Below are 24,010 nucleotides of genomic sequence, written 5' to 3' on the forward strand. Positions count from 1 at the left end.
GTGACGCCGCACTGTGGGCAGGACGGCTCGCTCCCTACATTTATGGTGTTTTTCCAATGGGACGCTTAGGCCCCGCCCTACACTTGAAAGCATGGTGTCGATTGAAAAGTAAGCTATTTCGCTTAAAGCTCGTTTGGTAATGTTAGTTAGTATTAGTTAGTGGTTATAGGATGTGGTTGTAGGTTCGATCCCTCTGGTAAATTTGTATTGAAATTAATTAAAATAAACCTACTCGTCCACTGAGGGTTTTCGTAACAATTTTAGGCACGCTGCCCTACACAATGGGAAGTACAATTTATAAAAATTTACAAGTTGAAGTTTGCGGATTTATGTACTCATTTTGTATGAAATAAGGTACAAATATACATTTGCAATAGTTTTAATATCTGTTACAGGTAAATATAAATTCCACTCTTTTTTCTATTACTCGTATTATTAAGTTATCACTTCGTACCAAATAGGTTTTGACATATAGTTTTTCATTATACAACGATTTTTATACTAAAATAGCAAAAACGATGCGTAAAATTTATGCATTAAGATTATTTAATAATCTATTGATTGCGTTGACTTTGAGCTTAGTCTTTTCTGTGCTTCAAAGACCTGAATATTTGATATTAATTAGTAGAGTAGAGGTATTGCGTAGAGGTAACGTGTCAAATGGTCTTGACATGGACAGCAAGGTTATCCAATAAGGGTTTCGCATTTTCATGTTGAGGTATGTAGCCCGAAAACGAAAATATAAATAATTTGATCCTGTATCCCGCATATAGGAGAAAGAATCTTATGTATAGTGTTATGACATTCCGTTTCCCATTTTCCTGGAGAAATTTTAGAGTCATTGCGTGGGTAATGGCGGAACACAACGTCGCGCTATGTCTTGTTACCAGAGCTAGGAAATAAAAACAATTCATTGTGTCCAGTGGGAAATGAACCTAAAAATAAAATAACGCCTATTTTTAGTATAAAAATATGAACAAATATAATTTGTTTAAATCCAAAAAATATATATTACTATTAAATTCTATTATTTGCTTAAAACGTTAATAGTGCATGAAAATGTATTTTAGCACAACCCTTTATTGACAAGCAATAAATTATAATAATTTCCAATCGGTCTCGCTATTTAGACGTACAACGGTACACATTTATTGATATTGCTAAATTTATAAAATTTACGCGCCAAATGTACGGATATTTGTGTTTTTTTTTAACCGACTTTTGTAAGAAAAGGAGGTTATCAATTCGACTGTATGTTTTTTTTTTATTATAAGAAGAAGAAGTGCGAGTCGGCAATTTTATCCTGTAGGCCTAAAGGAAGGCTTTGTAAGTTGTATTATAGAAGTTGACAAGCTTAATGTTTTTTTTCCTTTTGAGGACCCCAACAAAACTTCAAATCGTATTCTTGAATATGGGTGGAGAACGTAATGTCTTAACACTCTCTGCCTGCGCTGCTATTTTCTGTTTATAAGCCGTCATCCAACGCACACATGATGTAAGCACATAATCTATTCTTATAGGTATTATTTATGAATTAAAGTTGTTTTATTAGATTTTTAAATTTAATAAAATATGAACGAATACTATTAATATTTGTTTCTTGTTGTCTTAGTTTTCTAAAAAAATAACTTAATTTCTTGCAACCCCCATAAAAAATAATTGATTACTTTTACAGAAATTTATTATATTTACAATTAAACCCGTTCACTGCCAGTTTCCAGATGATTGGATGATAAACAGCCGTGACGGAGATGTTTTATCAGCAAATGTTTGGCGTCACGCCTCAATAGGAATTACTTGTGAGTGGTGACAAATAGTGTCACGCTGTTTAAAGTAGCGGAATAGGTGCATTTTAGTATATATTTATTCTAATTTCAAAATAAGTTACTTTTTACGTTATTTTGTCATTTTTATTTTGCAAAACAATGTAGCGATAGAAAGGTTGAAGATAATGGTAATATTTTGAATTTTCTGATATATTTATTTTTTTATGTTGTTTCGTGTTTAACCATGCAAAAATGGAGATATGGAAATAACAGAGAAGCATAGAGGCCTCAGGGATCTCGGCTGACCTTCGAGAATATATATAGATGATACTGGAGGCAAGTCAGGTAAAAAGCATGAGAACCCCCCGGAGTCACACTTAAGCTAAAATAAATGATAAATCTCAGTTTTAAGTGCTATTAGGATCTTATATCTTGTTGATACTTTTACGTTTCTATTACACATTGTATATGTTTTCATTTAATGTATTTTTTCCAATTATTTCTTATCAAGAACTCCACTAAGTCGTTACGTTCACCACTTTCCTGAATTCGAGAAATTACGTATAGAGCTAAACTCTGCCATTTAGCGCAGAAACGTTTTTTTCACATTGGAGTTCTTGTTTCTCAATCACAAAACTGAGGAACAAAAACACAACTCCAAAATCTCGAAAGCATAATTATATAGGTAAGTTAAGTGATCCACACCTATGAAATAAAAATACTTTTTAGAAAATGTATAAAAATTATTGAACGTAGTGGGATTTGAAGTCGCGCCTCTTAGAAACCGTCCCAGCGCTCTACCACCAAGCCATAGGTGCCGTTTGAACGTTGAGTTAAAACTAATTTCGATTTCATTGCAAGCCTAACTAAACAAAACAGGTGACATAAAACTTTATATGTACATACATTAACGACCCTAGTACTAGTAAATCTCAAAATTATAACAGTGCCGTTTAAAATAATAAATAAAATAGGGTGTACCCGTTAGTTATTTTGCAGTCGCCACGCTCGAGAGCCCATGAATGCATTAAAATTCGCCTCTACACGGGCACTTTTAAAGGGTTAGTCTTAGTAGTGTTGGATTGATTTAAGTTCATAAATATCGATTTCTTTTTATTTTTCACAATCACGCTTATCCAGAGGAAACCTTAGCGTTAAAACATTCCTTTCTCAACTCTCCATCTAATTATAGAGACATTGCCTGTTGAGTGGAAAAACTCAAAGCTGTACTTCGTCTTCTTATCAGTGCGAAGAAATTAAAATAATTCATTTTCTCGAGTAATAATGTCAGTCAGTTGTAATCGTGTATTTGTCACGACGGCCTCGTCTATTGTTTTTAGCTCTCGACGAAATAGAATTTTGAAAACGGTAAAATTTTGTCACAAGTTGTAATTTTTTATTGATATTTCTTCAAAATTTTATCTAAAACAAAATTTTTCTTCGGAACATTTTAAAAGTATTATTCTAACTATATTTTTTAAAATATAACATTCAATTTTATATAATACAGTTAAAGACTACATATGTAATAATATGTAACATTCGAACAAAACTATACAGTTGTTTATCACTATAATATATAATTGAGATTCTTTACTGACTTTTAGCTAACCATAACTAGTGATAACCTGTATCAGTTTGTCTATCGACCTACCGATCACCGTGAATTAATTGAACATATCGACAATTTCACACAAGCCCATCACTAAACTCGCGCCAACCCTACCAACGCGCCCCTCACGAGTCACGACACAAACAACCGCCACCGAGCATAATTCTGCGGAGTTAGCGGCTCGCGCTACTCTCATTATATGCTTGTTGGAAGATTATCTTACATTTTGTTTTTAGTTCTTTTGTTTTTTTTTGTTTTCAGTTCTGTTAAGTTAATAACTTAGATTTTTTAACACCATTTTATTAGCTTTACCTGTATTTATTTGTTTTAGTGTTGAGACCGTCACGACGGCATACCGTCTCTGGCTATATTCGCGACGGTTGTGAGTTCGATTTCTATTCAAGACAACGAATTATTTTTATTTAATCACTCTGCTACCAAGGTAAAGCACGGCGTTAAGTTTCACCGCTACGTCGGGAAAACCTTACATTTATCCTGATATATGCGGGACACAACGTAAAAATAAAAATAATATAAATATATATAAGATAATCTTTCGTTGAAGATTTTGTTAAACATAGTTTTAGTTCTTTTTAAGAGTTCCATACGGTCCGTCTGCCCGTCTGTAAAGACTATTTATTTTAAGATGGCGTGAGGATATCTAGCTGAAATTATTAGTAAATATTCAAGTGTACGGTTTCATGGAGCATGAAGAAAATCGAGCTTCTAAGTTAACGCAATCAAAAGATACAAGCATCGTTTTTGCTGCATTTTGTATGAAATTCGCCGCGTCATCAAAGCCTATAGAATACTTCTCGTGAACCTACTGCTATGAAATTTGGTAGGAAGTGAGAAGTTACAATACATATAAATCCGAAAAATACATAAAAATCCCAAAAATCAAAACTTTTAGGTTTATTTTATATTTATTTTATAGAAAAAAAATTTTACACTCAACAACTCAAAGGCAATATCTCCAGAATTCGGTAGAAAATGAAATTAGGTATTACATAAATTAGAGCTCAGATCATATTATATTGCCCATATTCAAATTGCATCACGTTTATTAGCATGTATTTATAACGTAACCATAACAAAGGGTTATTCGACAAATATTTCACTGTAACTACAAGATTATTTTAAAAGATTTAAAAATCAAAATCTTTCAACAAACAGAAACATGTATAAAATAAAAAAATATTTACCTTTTCAACCTACTAACACGACGTTAATCTCTTAAATATTACTATTACGGGTCCCTGAGCCGGGGTCAAAAATAAAAATAAAAAAAAAATCGATACATCATACATTGTGTATGGCAGTTTTAAAATGTTAAAATCCTTTTGTTGTTAAGAGTTCGTAAGGGTTGTAAATAATGACGATGCAACTCTATAGAAAACTAAACGGTCGCCCATAAAGGGGTGGGGTCTTAAGTACTTTAAAAATCGATGAACAATCATCATCAAAAAAAAATTTTTTTTGTGGTGATAGGAGACTAGGAGTGACGCTAGGTGGATGTTACTGATGAAATATGATGGTTTCATATTCCTTTCTAGCTTACTCTCTGCTTTCCTTACAAAAACAAGAAAATGTAAAGATATGCAGCTTCGATTGTCTACTGCTTCATACTGTTTACTGCAATACAGGATAGGCAGAGAGAACATAGTATTCCCCACGCACTTTTAAAATTTCTAGACATTATGGGTTGAGTGACGGAGCTAAACGCCGCGCTTTGTCTTATTACCAGAGCGAGGAAATGAAAATAATTAATTTACCTGAGTTAAATTGAACCCACAACCGTTGCTGTTTATAGTCAAACCCTGTACTGTTTTGCTAATGGACCTCCTTAGTTTAGGTATTTAACCCTTTGAGTCAGTGCTAAATACGTAAGAATAAAATTATAATGCCTCTTTTGATGTAACTTACAAATAACGTGAGAACTAAAGTGTTACTTATAATATGTATATTTTATAAGATTATTATGGTCTCCATTTAAAATATTCTGATTATTCCTTCAGTATATTGAAGTTAGTGAAAGAAGGGAACGGACAGGAAAGAAGCTTGGCAACTTTTATTTTTTCTTTTTTTGCAAAATACGTCTGATATTTTCCTCGTTATAATTATACCATAGTTTTAAAATATCATTGATGTGTAAAATTCAATCAAAACTTGGTTTATAATATAATCGTATACTTGCGTTGGATATAACGAAGACTAACATAATGAAAAAGACTACTAAACTACTAAAAAGACTAAAACATTCACATAATTAATAATGGCAAATTTCAAGTTTTATTTAAAACACTTTTTTTAGTTAATAAAAGTAAGTTTATGTTTTTTTATGTCAAAAATATTGACTAAAGCAATATATTATTAAGAAAAAATTATTACGCCTATACAAATACTTGAAACGCAATCAAAGTTAATAAAGCATGTTACAACTGTATGTTTGTTTGTTCAAAAAGAAATTAGAATGTTACATTAGTAATAAAACATATGGTAACGTGAGAAAAAACTCATATCATCCACCTGTAAAGAAACGATATGGGGATATTAAATTTTTGCAATATATTTGTTAATGTGCCGTGATTTTTTGGAACAATTTGGGTATTTTCGAAGGATTTTTGTATACCACTGTACTATCAAAAGAAATTTAAATTACGATATAATTTTAAAAAATTAATTAAGCCTTTACAGGCAATGAAGATGGAAATCGCCTCCAAAAAGCTATTAAATCTTTTATGAATCTACGTACCTATACGTGTCTATAATAAAATTCCGCAATGTATTCTCATTTTGCCACTACAGAAATTGATAATATTTGTAAAAGTAAAACTATTACACTCAGGAATATTTAACGAATAAAAATGTATGGACTAATATCAATTGAATTTCATGTAGAATAGCTATCAATGTACATAATATGTATTAATGACATTGTAACATTAACTTTGATACGAGCAACTGTTGAATTTCTTACGGACTGTTCGCAGCAGAACTGCCTTCCGAGCCGGTGGTAGCTTTATGTACGTACGACGGCCAAAACATGCTTATAAAAAATAATTGAAATGTCAATATGTTGTTTTGTTTTTACGATTAGATGAATTTTGGGGCTATGTTATTATTTTTAAGAATAAATTGTTGATTAATTTAGTCTGTCCATTCGTGATCTAAGTAGTGTGGTAAAATTAAGCATCTTTCTACGAGATTTTTTACATATAATAATATTAAACAAAAATTATTATATGAATCCATAAAAAAAAATCCATTAAATAGGGTATAAAATTTTAGGGTATGCAACTCGTAACATTCTATTATATAGTATAGTTATAATAACGAAATAGAAATATCTATGCTAACATCATAATGATAAATTTGCTATTTGCTAATAAATTTGCATGCTATTTATTATAAATAAATTTATATTTAAAATATTTTTTATATAATTTATAATATTTTAGAAAAAAAACCTAATAAACATGCAACGAAAACATCCTTAGCACTAGCTTTAAACACGCTGCGTGCAAAATCAACGTAGCAACCTGTACAACTAAATCATCTTTTACACTACAAAACAACACGTGCATACACTTAAATAATATAAATAATACCATACAAATAATTATAATAAAAATAATACTGTTATGTTTGAACAAATGTCGATTTTAGCGCAAATATAGGAAAATTGTCGCTTTTTAAGTGATTCCAGTTTACGGCAAAATTGATAATATAACTAATCCTTATTTACACTGGATAAGTTTCAAGTGGGTATAAAGATAAGGTAAGTTAGACAAAAAGTGCCATTTATATTTATGATTTTAAGTGCGAAATTCGCTATTTGCGTTTTGTATGGCGGTACTACGCTCTATAACGATGGTCATAGTAACAAGAATATAAAAATAAATTAAATAAAAATCAATATTATTTCGTTATAATGTACTATGAATGTAAATTTATATATTTTAGTAAGGCGCGAACGCAATAAATATTTGTATTACGCGCCCTTTAAAATGGCGCGAAAAACGTTTCTCTATACGTAAATCGTACGACGTTTGTGGAATCCATCACAATTTTTTTTATTATTATCAAATTCATCCAAATTGGATTAAAATGTCCACACATTATACTAATATTATATATCGTGACATGTATAAATATATATCGGAATTATTAAATACATCCAAAGCGACGCTATATAGTATAATAATCTAAAGCTATTTCATTTCAAACTTATATTTTACGTTCATTAACTTTTATTATTAGTTCAGTTTAATCTATATATTATACCCAAATTATCTCAATTGTATGTTTTTTTAATTTTTCTAATACGTATAATAGGTATATTAAAAAATCTAAAAAAAAACTGCTGAAGTTGTATATAAAAGTTCCGATCTCTAGGATTTTTGCCCGCCGATAACGTCAGACCAATTAATTGACTATTTCTAATAATTATATAAACTAATACTAATAGTAATATAAATTAATGTGATCGTAACGTATTCATTACTTTATTATACTATACTTAAAAATACACAGATACATTCATAACACTTTAAAATACGTTGTAAAATACGTTCTGTTCAGATTTTAAAAAGGACACATATTTTTCACATAAAAACAGAGGAAATAGTGAAATAGCGGGAAAGTTATTAACACCTCCCTTAATTTTTTTATAAGTTTACAAAAAAAGACTGACAGGCTGCAATAATATTGTTGAAATTATCTATGTATTTAATTATTTCAAAAAATATATTATATTATAACATTAACATATTCTTATCAAATATACATTTATATTCTAGAAATGGAAAATGTTTATAAGTACCGTAACTGTTCAATAAGCATTAAATAATTATACACAGTAACGTGATTAGCATAGAATATTCTGAAATCAACCAAAATTGTTTCATTACCGAAATAAAACAGAGAAATATCAATTTTTATGTATATATTAAAGATACTTATATAGTTTTACTTCATTGGAATAGCTCTACAAATATAATTTGACATGGCTTATTAACACCCCATCCCATTGGATGTCCGACCAAGGCTATATACCAGTTACAATTATTTGCTACCAAAAATCATAATAAAACATGTGAGTTCGAACATGGTGTGTTGGGTTAGGTCCTTAACGCCGCACTCTTCGCCAGTTAATACACCAGCGTATATGTGCGGCCGTATAGTCTAGAGTCCTTATGGACTCCATTTATATATTTTATAAATTGTATTAAACTCAAAATAATTTTACCACACCAAAGTTATAAGAAACAATAAATATTGTGAATTTAAAATTAATGGAATGCATTTCTGAACGTATACAAATTACTGTATTTGACGTTTGTTAGACACAATTTTGTCTCTGTATCTGTATGTATTTTTTATTTCAGATAGTAAATTAGCTTATAAATTTACTTTATTTTTAACAGTAAATTTAAAGTTTCTCCATTTTGTATTATCCATTATACGTGACAATAATAAATTGTGTTTAGAAGTCACGCCTAATAACTATAAATTAAATAACAAAACATGAAAATTGAAAACAATAAAATGCACCTGTCATTAATGACTGTAATCTGTATTATAGTCTGGCAAATATGTTATTGATAATGGGAAGCACGCGCGGTAAATTGCGCAGTATACGTATGCGCAGAGAACGTTCAATCAGTGTTACCCTGTTATGTTGTTTTACTTCACGCTTAGCAAATTACATTTACCTATACGATAATTAAAATATCTGATCATGTTTATGTTGTAGTAAATTATACAAAACGAAAATTTTATGAGGATATCTAAATATCGCAAAATAATCAGCTGTTCCATACATTGTTGTCGAGAATAAAATCAAGACTAGCCCGAAAAGTATAATAACATTTTTGAGTCAATAAATAATTAATCAATTCTAAGCTTCTGCTTATATAACTAATGGCACATACGTGGCACATATATAACTAATGGCACATACGTACGTGGCACATACATAGATATTTACGTATATGTGTATATACTATATACGCACTTATGTACAACATAAACATTCAGTGTGCATAATACAAGCTTATAAACTATGCAATATGAATAAAGAAATATCTGGCAATATTTAAACTTCTTAAAGATTATATAAAAGAAAATAATATTGGGTAAATTATTTCAATAAATTTTGAGGTACAAAAAATGAGAGTGCGGTATCCCTTTGCCATAGTTTGCCATTTGCGTCAGTGTGAGCGCTACGTCCTTACAGGAAATTCGCACCCACACATCTTTAAAGGTACAATCGAGCTCACACTATATTGTTCAAACAAGAATATAATTAATTGTAATTACTGCTTTGATTATTTGCTTTATTATTTATCAATTTTTATTTTTTACTTTCTTGCATGCATTAATTAACGTTTTAAATAAAACGGTAATAAAATTTTGATTTAATTTGGAGATATAATTTATTAACATAATTTATTTGTTAACACTAGAAGCGCCGCCGTCCCATTTTTGTCCCAAACGCAAGGTTGATTGTTTATAACTTTTTTATTTGTTAATGTATGTAGATGAAACTTTTTGACTATTACCAATTTTACACCTTTATTTAATAAAAAATATAAATAATTTTATAGCAGTCATACTTTTTGAAAAAAAATGAGATTTACCTAGAACTGCCGCTGGGTCATTTTTGTCCCGCCATTATTATTTTATTATTTGAGGGTATAATTTGACATATTTTCATGCCTCGGGGACGAGGTGGAGGTGAAAGGACTATGCGGGGGCGGAAAAAAATTGAATAGTAGGTTTAGCAGTCAATACTTAAGTTTTTAGGGTTCTGTAGCTTTTAAGGAAAAAAAAACCCTTATAAGATCATTTTTTGTCCATCCGGCTGTCTTTGCCTTTATCTCAGGAACGCTTGGAGAAATCGAGTTGATATTCATATGAGTTTATGAATATCAACTATATGACGATCTACAGTCCCTTGATTTCCTGAAAAAGCACCCTTAAAAAAAGATATGACTATTTATATAGTAATAAACGTGTATTTCGACACTATAAAGGGAATCAAATTAATAAGGTACTTTCAGTTAATTTAGAATTATGAAATTTGGCAGTTAGCATCTACATGTAGTACTAGTACAAGAAAAAAATCTGAAAACTATACATTTATGCATAAATCTTAAAAAATAATAGCCTGAAAAGTGGGGTAAAATTGGTGTCAATACTAAATTTTGCCGCTAGTTCAAGTGAGGTATCAGGTGAAAGGATGACTAAGCTAGGCTTGAATTTTAGAAAAACACTCGATACCAAATGTGGGCAATTGTAGGGTAGGTGGAGGGAACCTGGGAACCTAGTGCTATGCACTCCGCTGGCATTTTCCGCCGAATTCTGGAGCCATTACTATGCAATGTTATAAATCATCTGTGATGTATCACTGATGAAGAATATATTAATGCATTACTTGGCCTAATAATAATATTAACTAATTTCAATAACTTATAATTTTGTAAGAGTTATTCAGTTAGTTGTCACGACCTTAGAACGTATTTGAAATATTTGATTCTTTCTTTGTGTTTGGCTTTTTGGTACTTTTATGTGTGTTAAAGAACAAAAATTGATTATTAAAGATGATCTACATATTTTACGAATTATTTTAATAATATTTTTTTGTATTATACCAAAAATCAACATAATAAGTAGAATGGGACAAATTTGTCACGACGGCGGTTCAAGGGGGGTCTCAATATTCGGCACTTCTAGTGTTAAGACCTCTATTTCCATTATTTAAAAAATTTTTTACTTATCCATAAGTTGATTTTACATGTTGCCTAACGCCAAAATCTTGTATTTGTTTGCATGTTTTATATATTAAATTTACTTTTTAAATTTTACTTTTTTTATTGAATTTGGATTGAGAAGATTTGTATGTGGCCTCATTATAATAATTTAATTCAGTTTTTTATTTAATTTTTCAATTTACCATATCTTCATTTTGCATGTTGCTTTGGTGTTTTTTACTAATTTTTATAATATTACTGGATAAATATGCTCTACTACGCCATTCCGTATATATGATGCTATCATATGATATTATATTCATATTTCATAGTAATGAACTGATAGCGTTGCACTCGACTGTACCGTAGCCCGGTCACACCCCGCAACGATTCCCCGCGAGCCCTTACGGGGAATCGGCCCGGCGTGAGCGGGGTGTCTATGTGCAGACATCAAAATACGCTTTCTGCGCAATTTGCCGCGCGTGCTTCCCATTATCAATAACATATTTGCCAGACTATAATTATCATTACATGATTACAGTTACAGTTCAAAGTCTATAAAACTAGACTTTTAAGTGCACTACACTTTTGAACAATGAAATTATCAACAAAAACAAGTTTCATGTTAATATAAAAATTCCATATTAAACATAATTACATATTCGATTTTTTTATAACAATGAGCAATTTAAAGGTTCTGTTTTAATTGTTTTTAGTATAATTAGTTTTTTTTAATAAATTTACACGATGAGAATATTAGTTGACAAAATTTTGATAAATTTAAAATATAAATTTAAGTTTTCAACGGCTGCGGTAAGTTTGCGAGTACGAGAACTGAATGATGACTTAAAATTTTTAAAAGTTTACAGATATAACAAAATTTTGTCAAAACTATTAAAATTTATATTATTCTTTATTTAATGATTGACATGTTTTTACGTATTTATTAGGCAACTCCTATAGTGAATGTTAAAGAAGGCAAATTACAAGGCACGGTGAAAAAATTAATTGATGGTTCACCTTATTATAGTTTCAAAGGAATTCGATATGCACAAGCACCTGTGGGAGAACTTAGGTTTAAGGTAAGACAATGTTTATGAATTGTTTATTTTTACTAGTATTGAGTACACCGCTCAACACACTATTAAAATTTTACAGATAATTCCTTTCTACTCATTTCTATTTGAACTTATCTTTTATTAAGATCCTGTAATTAATAAGTAATTCAATTTCTAATTCCAAATTTTTATGAGGCCAGTTGTGCTGTAGGGCCACAATTATGCAACTGTAAAAGCAACAGGTTGTGGGTTCAATTCCGATTTGTTGAGGGTATGAAATGTTTAATATATTGATTTCCTCACTGTGAAGCAAAGTGTGGCATTAAGTTCCACTCAACACTCAATGACTCCAGAATTCAGTGGCAAGTGGGTATCTTAATACTTTCTCCCCAGGTTGCCTCTGCCTCCTTGCTATGAGCAGGATACAGCATGAAGCTAAAATAAATATATGTTAAAAAATATATATACTTAAATAGCTTTTAACTGCATTGACAAAAGTGCAGCATTAATAACACTACCATTTTTATGGAAATTTTGGCAAAATATTTCAGGCACCCCTCCCACCTCTACCTTGGGCGGGAATCAAAGATGCATACAAACATGGGCCTGTTTGTCCTCAAATAAACCTCGCCACACGAGGAATTGAGGAGGGAAATGAGGATTGCTTATTTTTAAATGTTTATACAAAATCTCTAGACAAAAATAAAAGAATTCCAGTCATAGTTTACATACATGGTGGAGGATTCACTTCAGGATCTGGCAATACTGATATGTATGGACCAGAATTTTTGTTACAACACGATGTTGTTCTAGTTACAATCAATTATAGGCTAGAAGTTTTAGGTTTTCTCTGCTTAGACACTCCAGAAGTGCCAGGAAATGCTGGTTTAAAAGATCAAGTTGCCGCATTACAATGGGTTAAACAAAATATCCTCAATTTTGGGGGAAATCCGGAAAATGTCACACTTTTTGGGGAAAGTGCTGGTGGAGCTTCAGTAACTTATCATATGATATCACAAATGAGCGATGGATTGTTTCATAAAGCTATATCGCAAAGTGGAGTTTGTCTTTTGAATTGGGCTCAAGAGTTACATGGTAAAGAAAAGGCATTCAAAGTTGGAAAAATTCTGGGAAAAGATACAAATAATACAGAGGAATTGCTTCAATTCTTGCAAAGTGTTCCAGCAACTGATTTACTTGCAATGACATTTAAAACTCAATCTAGCGATGAAAAGATAAGAAGTTTGCCTATTTCTTTTGCGCCTGTTGTGGAAAAGAAAATGGGACAAAACGCATTTTTGACTGAAGATCCTCTAGATTTAATGGAATTTGGGAAATTTCACAAAGTCCCCTACATAACTGGTTACAATTCAGGCGAAGGTTTAATTTTTATACAAAATGAAATGAAAAAATTGAATATCAGAAACGAGACGCCATCTGGTCTTGTACCAAAAGATATTGTTTCAAAAGTTTCTGAAGATAAAATAAAGGAATTTGGGGACCGAATAAAAAACTTTTATTATCCCAACAGGGATTTGACAAAAGATGACATTGAAATATTTATAAATATAAATACCGATATACACTTTCTATATGGCAACTATAAATTTGCTGATTGTTATTCTGCTTTTGCAAAACCTATTTATTTTTACAGATTCAATTTAGATTCTGAATTGAATATGTTTAAGACAATATCTGGATTTTCATCAGAAAAAGGATCTTGTCACGCCGATGACATTTTTTATTTGTTCTGCAATATGCTAAATAAAGAAAATTATATGCAACAAGAAAATTTAAGGAAGTTAGTTTTTATTGTAACTAAATTGTGGACTGATTTTGCTAAAACTGGGTATGTATAAATCCTTTTTTTTTTAAAAAAGCTATTATAGCATCAATTAGACACACAGACACAGATCATGAGTTAAAATGTCAAACAGTTTTTATTAAACATATTTTCAATAATATATTAATTTTGGAACTTATGGAAATTCTAATATCAATAAAAAAAGAAAGCAGCTTCACACTTATTCCCGCACAACAGAATAGACAGAGAGATAGAAAATAATGTTCAGATATTCCATTGCCCAATTTTTGACACATAGTTTTGCCCCAGAATATTTAAAGAAAAAATGTGTGGAATTAAGATTATTTGAATGTCATGCAGGTAGGATATCATTGTATTAAACAATAAAATTGTGAAATTTATATTAAAAATTGTAACTTGAGTTTGATGCCAGTTCTTCTCAGCAGAGCTACCTTCTTAGCTGTACTATTTGACTAATGATTTAAGTCTATTGGAGTAAAGATAAAATAATTTTTAACTAAAATTTAACAGAAACATAGTTTTACTAAATTTTTGCTTGTTGTTATATATTATTTATAATTTGTTTTATGACAATTTTAGATAAATCAAGAATAATAATATATTTCACTTATTATTTTGTTTGGCTGAAAGGTCTAAAAGTTAATATTTATTGAGAATATATATACTAAACTAAAAATACTTTTAACTAAGTTTTAATTTCATTTGATTAAATTTTTTAGAAAACTTAAATGTTCAAATCCTAGCAGGATTATCCTGCTAGGATTTGAACCCACATGTCTTGTAAACTGTCCAAGCAGTTATAAGTTTTCTAAAAAAGTATCATTATTTTTTCCTTAGTGTAGAATAACACTTTAAATTTGTTAATTTTTTTTCCAGTAATCCAACACCAGACAACACTTTAGGTATAAAATGGAGTCCTTATTCAGAAAATAAAGAATATTTACGTATAGAACAACCATTATCTATGGGCAAAGGGGATGAAAAAGAACGTTTGGAATTTTGGTCTCAATTATATAATGATGCTGGTTTCCCTGAACCAAAGAAATCTAAATTATAAGAGATTTTTTTATTAGTTTCCCACTTTATGTAGGTAGTGGGAGTTTAGTGGTACTGGTACTCTACAATTTTCTCGAAACTTATGTTTTGATATATTTTATCCATTCGTCTTCAAATAATAACTTAAATACAAAAAGCAAATAAATATGATATTATTGTGCAAATATATAACTCAATCGATATTTTAATATCACAAACACATAATTTTACTGTACAATCTAATATATCGTGCAGTAATATATATATTTTTATTTAAAAGATATATCCTCCTTTCTTATAAAATATGGAGAGAAGAAATAAAGAACTACTTTAAAGAGATTATTATTATTGCTTAAATATGCATTTATTAAATATAAGCATAAATGTGTGCTTATTGTTATGTGTCATTTTGTAATGGATAATGATCTATTTTAAGACTGTTAACATTTTCTAAAAATGGCTTTTCTAAGTGTTGAGTAACATTTAAAAAATGATTGTAATGTTCCTTTTTAACTAAAATATATTCTACTTTACATTAACTGTTTTGAATACATATTTTTTATATTATATGTTTTTTAACATAAGTTTTTTTTTAAAGAAATAACTTTCAATATTTATCTATATATTATTATTAATTTATGGCCCATATAATGTTTAACTTTGCAATCGAAAAGCAAATCATATAATCTGTTTTTTAAAATTTTTTTTTGTTAAATTCAATAAGTATTTTCATTTCTTCCGTTTGTACGGTAAAAGTGTAGAACAGAGTATTTTATTACAAGATGTTTTAGCATAATCCCGCATATAGCAGGATAAGCAGAGTGAAACTAATATCAAGACATTTCGTTTTAAATTTTCTCCCAAATATATTGCAAGTTGAGTGGCGGGAATTAACGCCGCGCCTTCTTACTAGTACGGTGAAATTAAAGCTATTTATTTTCCTAGTGGGAATCGAACCTACAAACATCGCGTTTATGTTGATCCAAAAAAATAATGTGATGTGCATAAACATGTTTTATTATTATACATTATTACATACAAAAATATAGATATTTTTACAAATTAAATAATTATATCATAAGCTAATGAAATAATGTAAATCTGTATATAAAATTTCAAAAATCCAATTAAATCAGCATCACACAATCCCGCGATCGGCAGAGAGACCTACCGATCATTACTCCATTACCCAGTATTCGCCTAATTTAGAAGGCGTTGAGTGTCTCGGAACTCAACGCCGCGCTTTGCCTCGACACCAAAGCGAAGAAATAAAAATATAAATTACACTATACAAACAGACGCGTTTACTGTCACTACAATACACAACCAGACGCGTTTACTGTCACACACGTACCCTACGCCACGATTGGCCTCATAAAAATAATTTATAAATAAAATAGCTATTTAAAGTTATAAGTTATTTAAAAATAAAATTTAAGACATTAGAAACAAGTAGAACCATGTTTACGTTATTTCATTAGCAAAGTGTATACACTTTGTAACTTACTCTATATATTTATAACAATTACTAATTAGTATATTTTCTACCACATTATTAATTATTAAATATGTTAAGAGTCCGTTCACAACAGAACATGGCCGACATGGCTTTAATCCTTTAATGCGCAATTATGTTTAGAATTTGAAATGAAAAAATATATTTATTAATTTAAAAAAGTTAATAATAATGAACAAACAAAATACTTATATTGCCCCTCCAACATATGTATAGAAGACGCCATCTTGCGGAAATTATGTCGTTGTTGTATGAAATTATGTCGTTTGAAATTTTGTATTACAATTTTCCTTTGTTAGATGTCGCTAGGTTATTACACTTTTATTAATATAATAATTTAGAGGCATACGCGGTATATTGATTTTTAATTATTTACTAAACCTGCAAAATGAAAAAAAAACTATGTTCCATATTGCATAATACATATTTTTTTACTAGATAGCGTTATACCGCAAAAAATCAATAATTCCAAAAACAGTTTTTAAAGTGCAATACATATATTTTTTCAAATTAAATAAAAATCTAAACCACGAATCAAATAACATTGCGACTTAAAGGATTAAAGGTAAATAATGTCAGTCGCACAGATTCTCACTAAGTATGGTAATGCTGGTTTCACCTGTTTTCTTTTGATAAGGAAAATTCTTATATTTCAAATGCTGTAAGCCTGCTTCGTCGTAGATACGATCCCAAAATTCCATTCTTTCCTTGTCCGCGTAAGTTCCCATACAAAATGATTCGTCTAAATTGAAATATTCATTTCCTTCAGTTGTGTAAGGTTTCCATATTACTCCTAATGAATTATCTGGTGTGGGATTTCTGGAAAGAAATAAGAAAATTATATATTTAGTTTCACGCTGTATCCTGCATATAGCAGGATAGTGATCCCTCGGAATACCACGCGCTGCCCTATTCTTTATATTCATATTTTTGTTTATCTACATACAAAATTATTAGTCTTAATTGAAATATTCATTTCCTTTGGTAGGTTCCTTTCTGTAGGGCTCCCATGTTAGTCCTAATGAATTATCAGGTGTGGAATTTCTAGACATCATTGAAAAATAATGTATCTTTTTTAGTTTCATCATAAGAATGTAGGTACACTTTCCGCCCAATTCGATAATTCATTCATAGATAGACATTTCATGTTTGGCGGAGCGCAACAGCCAGCGCATCACCAAAAAAGAAACGTATAAGAGGCACTCTTGCCGATAAAACAGTGATTAGGTATATCTCCACCATTCCCTGTTTTTGTCATTTTAATGGTAGGTGGCGGAACCCAACGCCGCGCTGTCGTACCAGAACGGGATAATGAAAATTATTTAAATAAAATCTTTTCCCCGAATGGTGATGAACCCATAACCATCACACATCACTTCACACACATAAACAAATAAGTTTATTTATTTCATAATATCAATAGAAATGAGTTTGTTTATATTTCTTGTTATATAAATAATAACTTTCAGATTGTAAGGTCAAATGATTTTATCAGTAATGTTTTGCAAAATATGTTTACATTATAACACCTAAGTAGTTTTAATAAAAATATACATTTATAAGATTTTTTATGTTATTAATTAGCTTAACAAAATTTGAAAATGGTTAGAAAATAAAATTAAAACAATATTATAAATCAATTTACATCTGTCGCCATCAGAGCGCATTTAACTGTAAACACGACGGTTTTGGGTTCAATTCCCACCCGAGGAACTCCACTTCGTCGCTCTGGTGACAAGACAAAACACGGCTTTTACCTTCGCCTCTAAACACAATGCTTCGAAAACTAGACAGTTCGTAAGGAACAGAGTGGCTTAGCATTATGTTCCCTCTGCTTACCCTGCTATTTACGGGATAGAACGTGAAGTTGAAAAACAATCAACTAAGTAAAATGTTCACTCACCCAGTCTTAGCGAAATCGGTCCACAATTTAGTCACTTTATACACAATATTCTTTAACTCCTTCTTTTTGTAGGATTCTTCGTTCAAATAATTATAGAACAAATAAAATAGTTCATCAGCGTGACTGGCTCCGGCCAACTTTTCAAGTCCCAGAGCTATCTTACCTAATAACATTCAAATCCGTTTCATAACCAAATCTATACAAAAACACTCTCGCCTCACACACATATGAGTATAAGTGTGCAAATCTTTGCGTGTTGAACGCAAAATAAATGTCCGTCAGTAAATCCCTTATAACGCCTAAATCGTCTTTCGTTATATTCCTATTACCAACGTAGAATTTCTTAACTCTTTGTCCGTATTGTTCTAATTCCTCGTCTGTTAGTCTGTCAGCTACTTCCTTTTGTATGTAAAATGAAGGTTTATTATTATAAACGTCTAACTTAGTTATATGATCATTCACTATGATCAAACCTTCGCCAGAATTGTATCCCAACATTAACGGTATTTTCGGTAATTTTGTGCTGTACACGAGTGTTTTTATAGGCTCTTCATCCAAAAACGCTTCCACATTATGAAATTTCTTCTCAATAACCGGAATAAACTTTTCGGGTAGTCCCCTATATTTCTCATCTTCCGTCAAAGTTGCAAACGTCAGATTAGTTAATGCATTAGCATCTAAACTTCTAAAATAGTTAAGTAGTTCGTAAGTATCGTTGGTTTCGATGCCCAAAAGTTTTCCAGCTCTAAAAGCTCTGTCCACTGGTTCCCTACCGATTGCCCAGTCGTGTGTAGAAGCTCCACTTTGAGCTATGACCTTATGAAACAGTCCTTGCGACATGGGAGATAGCATGTGATGGGTGACCGAACACGCACCGGAGCTTTCCCCGAAAATAGTAACACTTTTTTTATCCCCGCCAAAATGTTCAATGTTGTGTTGAACCCATTTTAGTGCAGCCACTTGATCTTTCATCCCGGCGTTTCCAGGGACTTCCGGAATATCTAGAGATAGGAAGCCTAGTAATTCAAGTCTATAATTAAAAGTAACTAGAATAACATCATGTTGTAGGAGAAAGTCTGGCGTGAAAAAATCCCCAGAACCTTCGTAGTAAGAGCCGCCATAAATCCAAACCATTACAGGTATTTTAGCCCGTTTATCTAAGGACTTCGTGTAAACATTGATCGTAAGGCAATCTTCACTGCCTTGGTAGGTGGAATTGTATTGAGTGCATATAGGTCCAAAGTTTGATGCATCTCTTACTCCTTCCCATGGTATAGGCGGCAGAGGGGCCTGTAGTGATTTAATAATAATAATTATTATTATTAATTAATTAAAAAGAAGAAAAGAAGGTTCCACATTGCTAGCATTTGTATATAAAGCCGAGTGGCCGTAAAGGCGACAGTGGGTTCGATTCCCACCTGGGGGCACGTAGGTATAAGTATTTTAATTTTGTCGCTCTGAAGTGGGGAACAGAGTGCCTAAGTCTTAATATCTTCTATATACGAGAAACAGTCAGAAGCTAAACGCGACAGGTTGTGGGTTCCTCGAGGAAATTAAATATTTCCATTTCTTTTCTAATGTGGGAATATATTACAGATTATACCTCTGGTTACGAGGCATAGCGCAAGGTTGAGTTCCACTACTCAGAATTCAGGGGAAAGTGGGGAACGGAAGTGTGATAATGCGAATGGAGTGTCTTAACACTAGGTTACCAGGTCCACTCTGCATACCGCGCTACGTACGGGATACGAATGTGAAGTTCAAGGTCAAGCTAAATAAAAAAAAAACAAAAATATACACAAATTGGGAATCGTTAATTGTAGCCTAATTAACTAGTATGTATATTTGTTATCCTATATCCAAATGTAATAGACATGATAAGTTACAGATGTAGAGTATTTAAGTCTAAAAAATATATTAGAGAATTTACAATTTTCCACGTTTTCTTTATGTTTAATGTCACGGCTTCTAATATGCAATATACGTTAAAGGAAGCATACTTAATCAAGAACAAAGTACACATACTGCACACATCACTCTAGCGACATATATAATACTTATACGTGAAAACAAATGTAAATTATTTTAATTAGCCCGAGTCAAAATAAATACATAAATTTCACTTATCATCCATACCTTGACATCCATATCATTAATAAGTGACACCTATATTAAAAAACTTGTTTTCCTTTAAAATAATTGTCGTACTACTTAGTGTCTTATCGATCTGGTTTTACAAGGAAATATCAAAATATAAGAACAGACAAAGATAAATTATATATTTTTGTATCCATTCATATGAGCGATTCCAATTCAAAATATTGTTTATTCAGATCGACTTTAGCAAGCATGTTAAATACATAAATATTAAAACACTCAACAGTCCTTTCAGTATAATAATAACAATTTTATTATTCAATATAATAATACAATAGTAGCAATCTTACATCAAATTAAAATGATCTTTTATTTTTTTAGCTTCACATTGTATTCCGCCTATAGCAGGGTAGGCAGAGGGACCCTGGGAATCCAGTGTTAAGACACTCGTTTCCCACTTTCCGAGTGTTAAAGTGTTAAGTGGCAGAACTCAACGCTACCCTTTGCTTTGTTACGAGAGTCAGTAAATAATAATTCATTCCCCAAAGTGGGAATGGAACCCACAATCGTCGCGTACGCACGCTTTTACCCCTGCGCCACGACGCCCTCATCATAATTCCACACCTGTTTAAAAGTTATAAAAATATGCATTGACATATGAATAGGACAGAATCTGAATACAAACATGTCTACGAAATATGATACTTTAATTATTTCATTTCATACTAGTAAAATAAAGCATGGTGTTGAGTTCTGCCACAATAAACATTATAATGCTTCACAATTAGATGTGTGGATCTCTCTGGCTACCCTGCCATATGGTATATGGTGAGGCGGCTGCCTCTGGCTAGTTACATGAAGATACAAAAAATGTCTAAACATACTATAAAGATGTAGACATATATGTATCTAGTATATTTCAAATGCATTTATATCTTTGAACTCGATTGCATAGCTAAATTGACAGTTGCATGAACTCATTGTTACTTAACGACTTGAAGTGATCCATGAATTGTAAATGAATCCAAAAGATCTTGTTGGAATTTCTATCTAGAAACTGTTATTTGGTTTATCTTTAATTCATTTCTTTTTTTACTTACATGTAACAATAGAGACCTGTTTGCGGCTTCACCCACTTGTACTAACAACTATTTATTGATATAAGAAAATTTGTTCCACTCCATGAAATTTAGTCCAGATAACAAAATTTAAATAATATATAAAATGATTTTTTATAGATATAGGTATCATTTTAGTATTAGGTAAAAAATTGTAAAATTATTGACTTTAGTTATCTTACCCTGAACCTAAGTTCTCCTACAGGAGGTGCTGCAAATGGTATTCCTTTGAAACTATAAAATGATGATCCATCCACTAAAGTGCCAACAGTCCCCTTTACTCTACCTTCTTTTATTCGAACTATTGGCTCATTCTTTAAAAAAATAATTACGAATTAATATGCATTGATATTGGGAATATATCTTAATAATGAATTTAAATTGTAACTATAAAATTGCAAATATTCACAAAAAAATTGCATAAATTTACTTAAATTTAAGAGTTTACTAAAGTAAAAAATCTAAATAAAGTAACCAAATATATGTTACAAATTATGCTACTTTAAAATAAATATACTTATAGGAAAATATATTAATGTCTTTCACAACAATAATGAAAATATATTTTAATGATGAATTTAACTTGTAAATTGATAAAAGTGCATAAATTTTAAAGTTTCTAAATGAAAAACAATTAAATAAAGTAACCAAATGTATGTAAAATATTATGCCTAATTTAAGATAAATATATAGGAAATCACTTTAATGTTTTTATCAACAACTGTTTTACTTTATTTCAAGACAGAATCTCCCTAGAATAGAAACTAAATAAAATTAAATAAAAATATGCTATTATAAAAAAGAAAACAACAATTAAAATAACTTTATAAATAATTCTTTTACAAATATACAATAAGCTTAAACAGAGAAAATACTTACTTCAACTAATTTTGAGGAAACTATCACGGAAATTTGTAAATATAAAAAAATACCAAGTACCACATCTCGTCGCAACATTTTACAAAGCAGAAATGAATAGTAAAACTATAATTGAGGATGCATTTTATACACAATCAAATTGTATTTCGTGCTCAATATTTTCCTTATATACGTTCAGAAGTGGCGATAAATTTTATTTTGCTTATAATATCCCTTATTTTTTTAATAGTAATTGAAAAGTATTACAATATTTATTAAATATAGTTGTTCATTTAAATTGTCTAGTCAAATTAAAATAAATGATAGTAAATAGAATTTATACTAAGATATAAAAAACTATTTGCTTATTAAAATGTAGATTTTAGAACGCAATTGTGAAAAATGTTGCTAGGTTTAAAGTCTTATTTTTCCTCATATAATTATAATTATAATTAAATTATATTGTGATTGTGTGTGTGATTGTTAAATTTTATTGTGAAACAGAAACAGATTATCTGAAAATTACCAAAACCAAAAAAAAACCTACATAGATATTAATATTAAACCAAATATACAACTTTTTAAAAACTAGACTAAGTATGCAAGCGATATAGTATTCTATATCGCTTGATTACTTATATTTTCGTTTAGAAAAAAATTGCGTATTGTTAAGATATAAAAGTGATTGCTTATCATATGATAGAATGAGGTATATTAATTAATTATAAATAGCATGTTTTATACGGTCAAAACGTTTTTATTTTTCATAAAATAAAAACTTTTTAAAAGTTTAATTAGACAAAAGACACGATTTTGACTGTTGAAAACAATCTCTAAAAATGATCAACATCAAAAAAAGCATAAAAAAATTGTGATTTCAATAATGTGTCATTTGAAACCACAACTTACGTTATTACAAGCTGTTGGTTAAAATTTCCCATTGTGAAATATGAGTAGTTATTGGGTTTACATTCCTGATAACTATAGAATAGTCGAAATTTTAGCTTCACGCTGTATCCCGCATGGAGCACGCAGAGGGACTCTAGTGTTAAAACACTCCGCTCCTAACTTTGCGCTGGTTCTGGAGGAATTGCGTGTTGAGTGGCGGAACTTAACGCCATCTGTTTATTAAACGGTTTTATTATTAATTGAAATTGTATTGTATAATTAAGACTCCGTTTGTCTATGCTTGAGTACGACATATACTTAATCTATATATATAAAATCGAAAGGTCACTCACTCATCACGAAATCTCAGAAACTACAAGTGCTAGGAATCTCAAATTTTGCACAGGAGTTACTTATAGGACGTAGGTGCTCGCTAAGACGGGAATTTGCAATATTCGACTTCTAAGGGGTTTTTGGGGTTGAAAGATTGTATGAAACTTCGTTACTACAGATGCTGGAAGTCTCAAATCTTGCGTGGACGTCACTTATATGACGTAGGTAATCATGAAGACAGAAA

At 30.5% G+C, this 24,010-nt stretch overlaps 1 protein-coding gene and 1 pseudogene across 3 annotated transcripts; one reads left to right on the forward strand and one right to left on the reverse strand.

Annotated features, from left to right (window-relative positions):
* Positions 1-11,649: 11,649 nt before the first annotated feature.
* LOC146532916 (esterase B1-like) lies at positions 11,650-15,637 on the forward strand. 2 transcript variants are annotated; one of them, XM_085196719.1, is made up of 4 exons: positions 11,650-11,948; positions 12,086-12,217; positions 12,745-14,042; positions 14,895-15,637. In XM_085196719.1, exons 1-4 carry the CDS (start codon positions 11,883-11,885, stop codon positions 15,073-15,075), a joined length of 1,677 nt encoding a protein of 558 aa, XP_085052845.1. In that variant the 5' UTR covers positions 11,650-11,882; the 3' UTR covers positions 15,076-15,637. The 2 variants fall into 2 exon arrangements, with proteins under 2 accessions (XP_085052845.1, XP_085052846.1); XM_085196720.1 differs by having other exon boundaries at positions 11,650-11,829.
* A 415-nt stretch (positions 15,638-16,052) lies between these two features.
* On the reverse strand, positions 16,053-22,729 carry LOC146532917 (esterase E4-like; annotated as a pseudogene). The gene is made up of 4 exons (XR_014878693.1): positions 22,567-22,729; positions 21,870-22,001; positions 18,473-19,762; positions 16,053-17,388 (listed from the first exon to the last, which is right to left on the reverse strand). The product of XR_014878693.1 is annotated as an esterase E4-like (transcript).
* Positions 22,730-24,010: the final 1,281 nt, after the last annotated feature.

The sequence above is a fragment of the Heliconius melpomene genome, chromosome 13 (assembly GCF_056956725.1).
Source record: "Heliconius melpomene rosina isolate 202511_hmr_F chromosome 13, ASM5695672v1, whole genome shotgun sequence".
Classification (NCBI taxonomy): domain Eukaryota; kingdom Metazoa; phylum Arthropoda; class Insecta; order Lepidoptera; family Nymphalidae; genus Heliconius; species Heliconius melpomene.

Bases quoted from the DNA above. Each gene is read 5' to 3' on its own strand.
- LOC146532916 (XM_085196719.1), top strand. From the start codon at position 11,883: ATGAGAATATTAGTTGACAAAATTTTGATAAATTTAAAATATAAATTT. The intron at 12,218-12,744 runs GTAAGACAATGT...AAAATATTTCAG, and splicing joins TGGGAGAACTTAGGTTTAAG to GCACCCCTCCCACCTCTACC. The intron at 14,043-14,894 runs GTATGTATAAAT...TTTTTTTTCCAG, and splicing joins ACTGATTTTGCTAAAACTGG to TAATCCAACACCAGACAACA.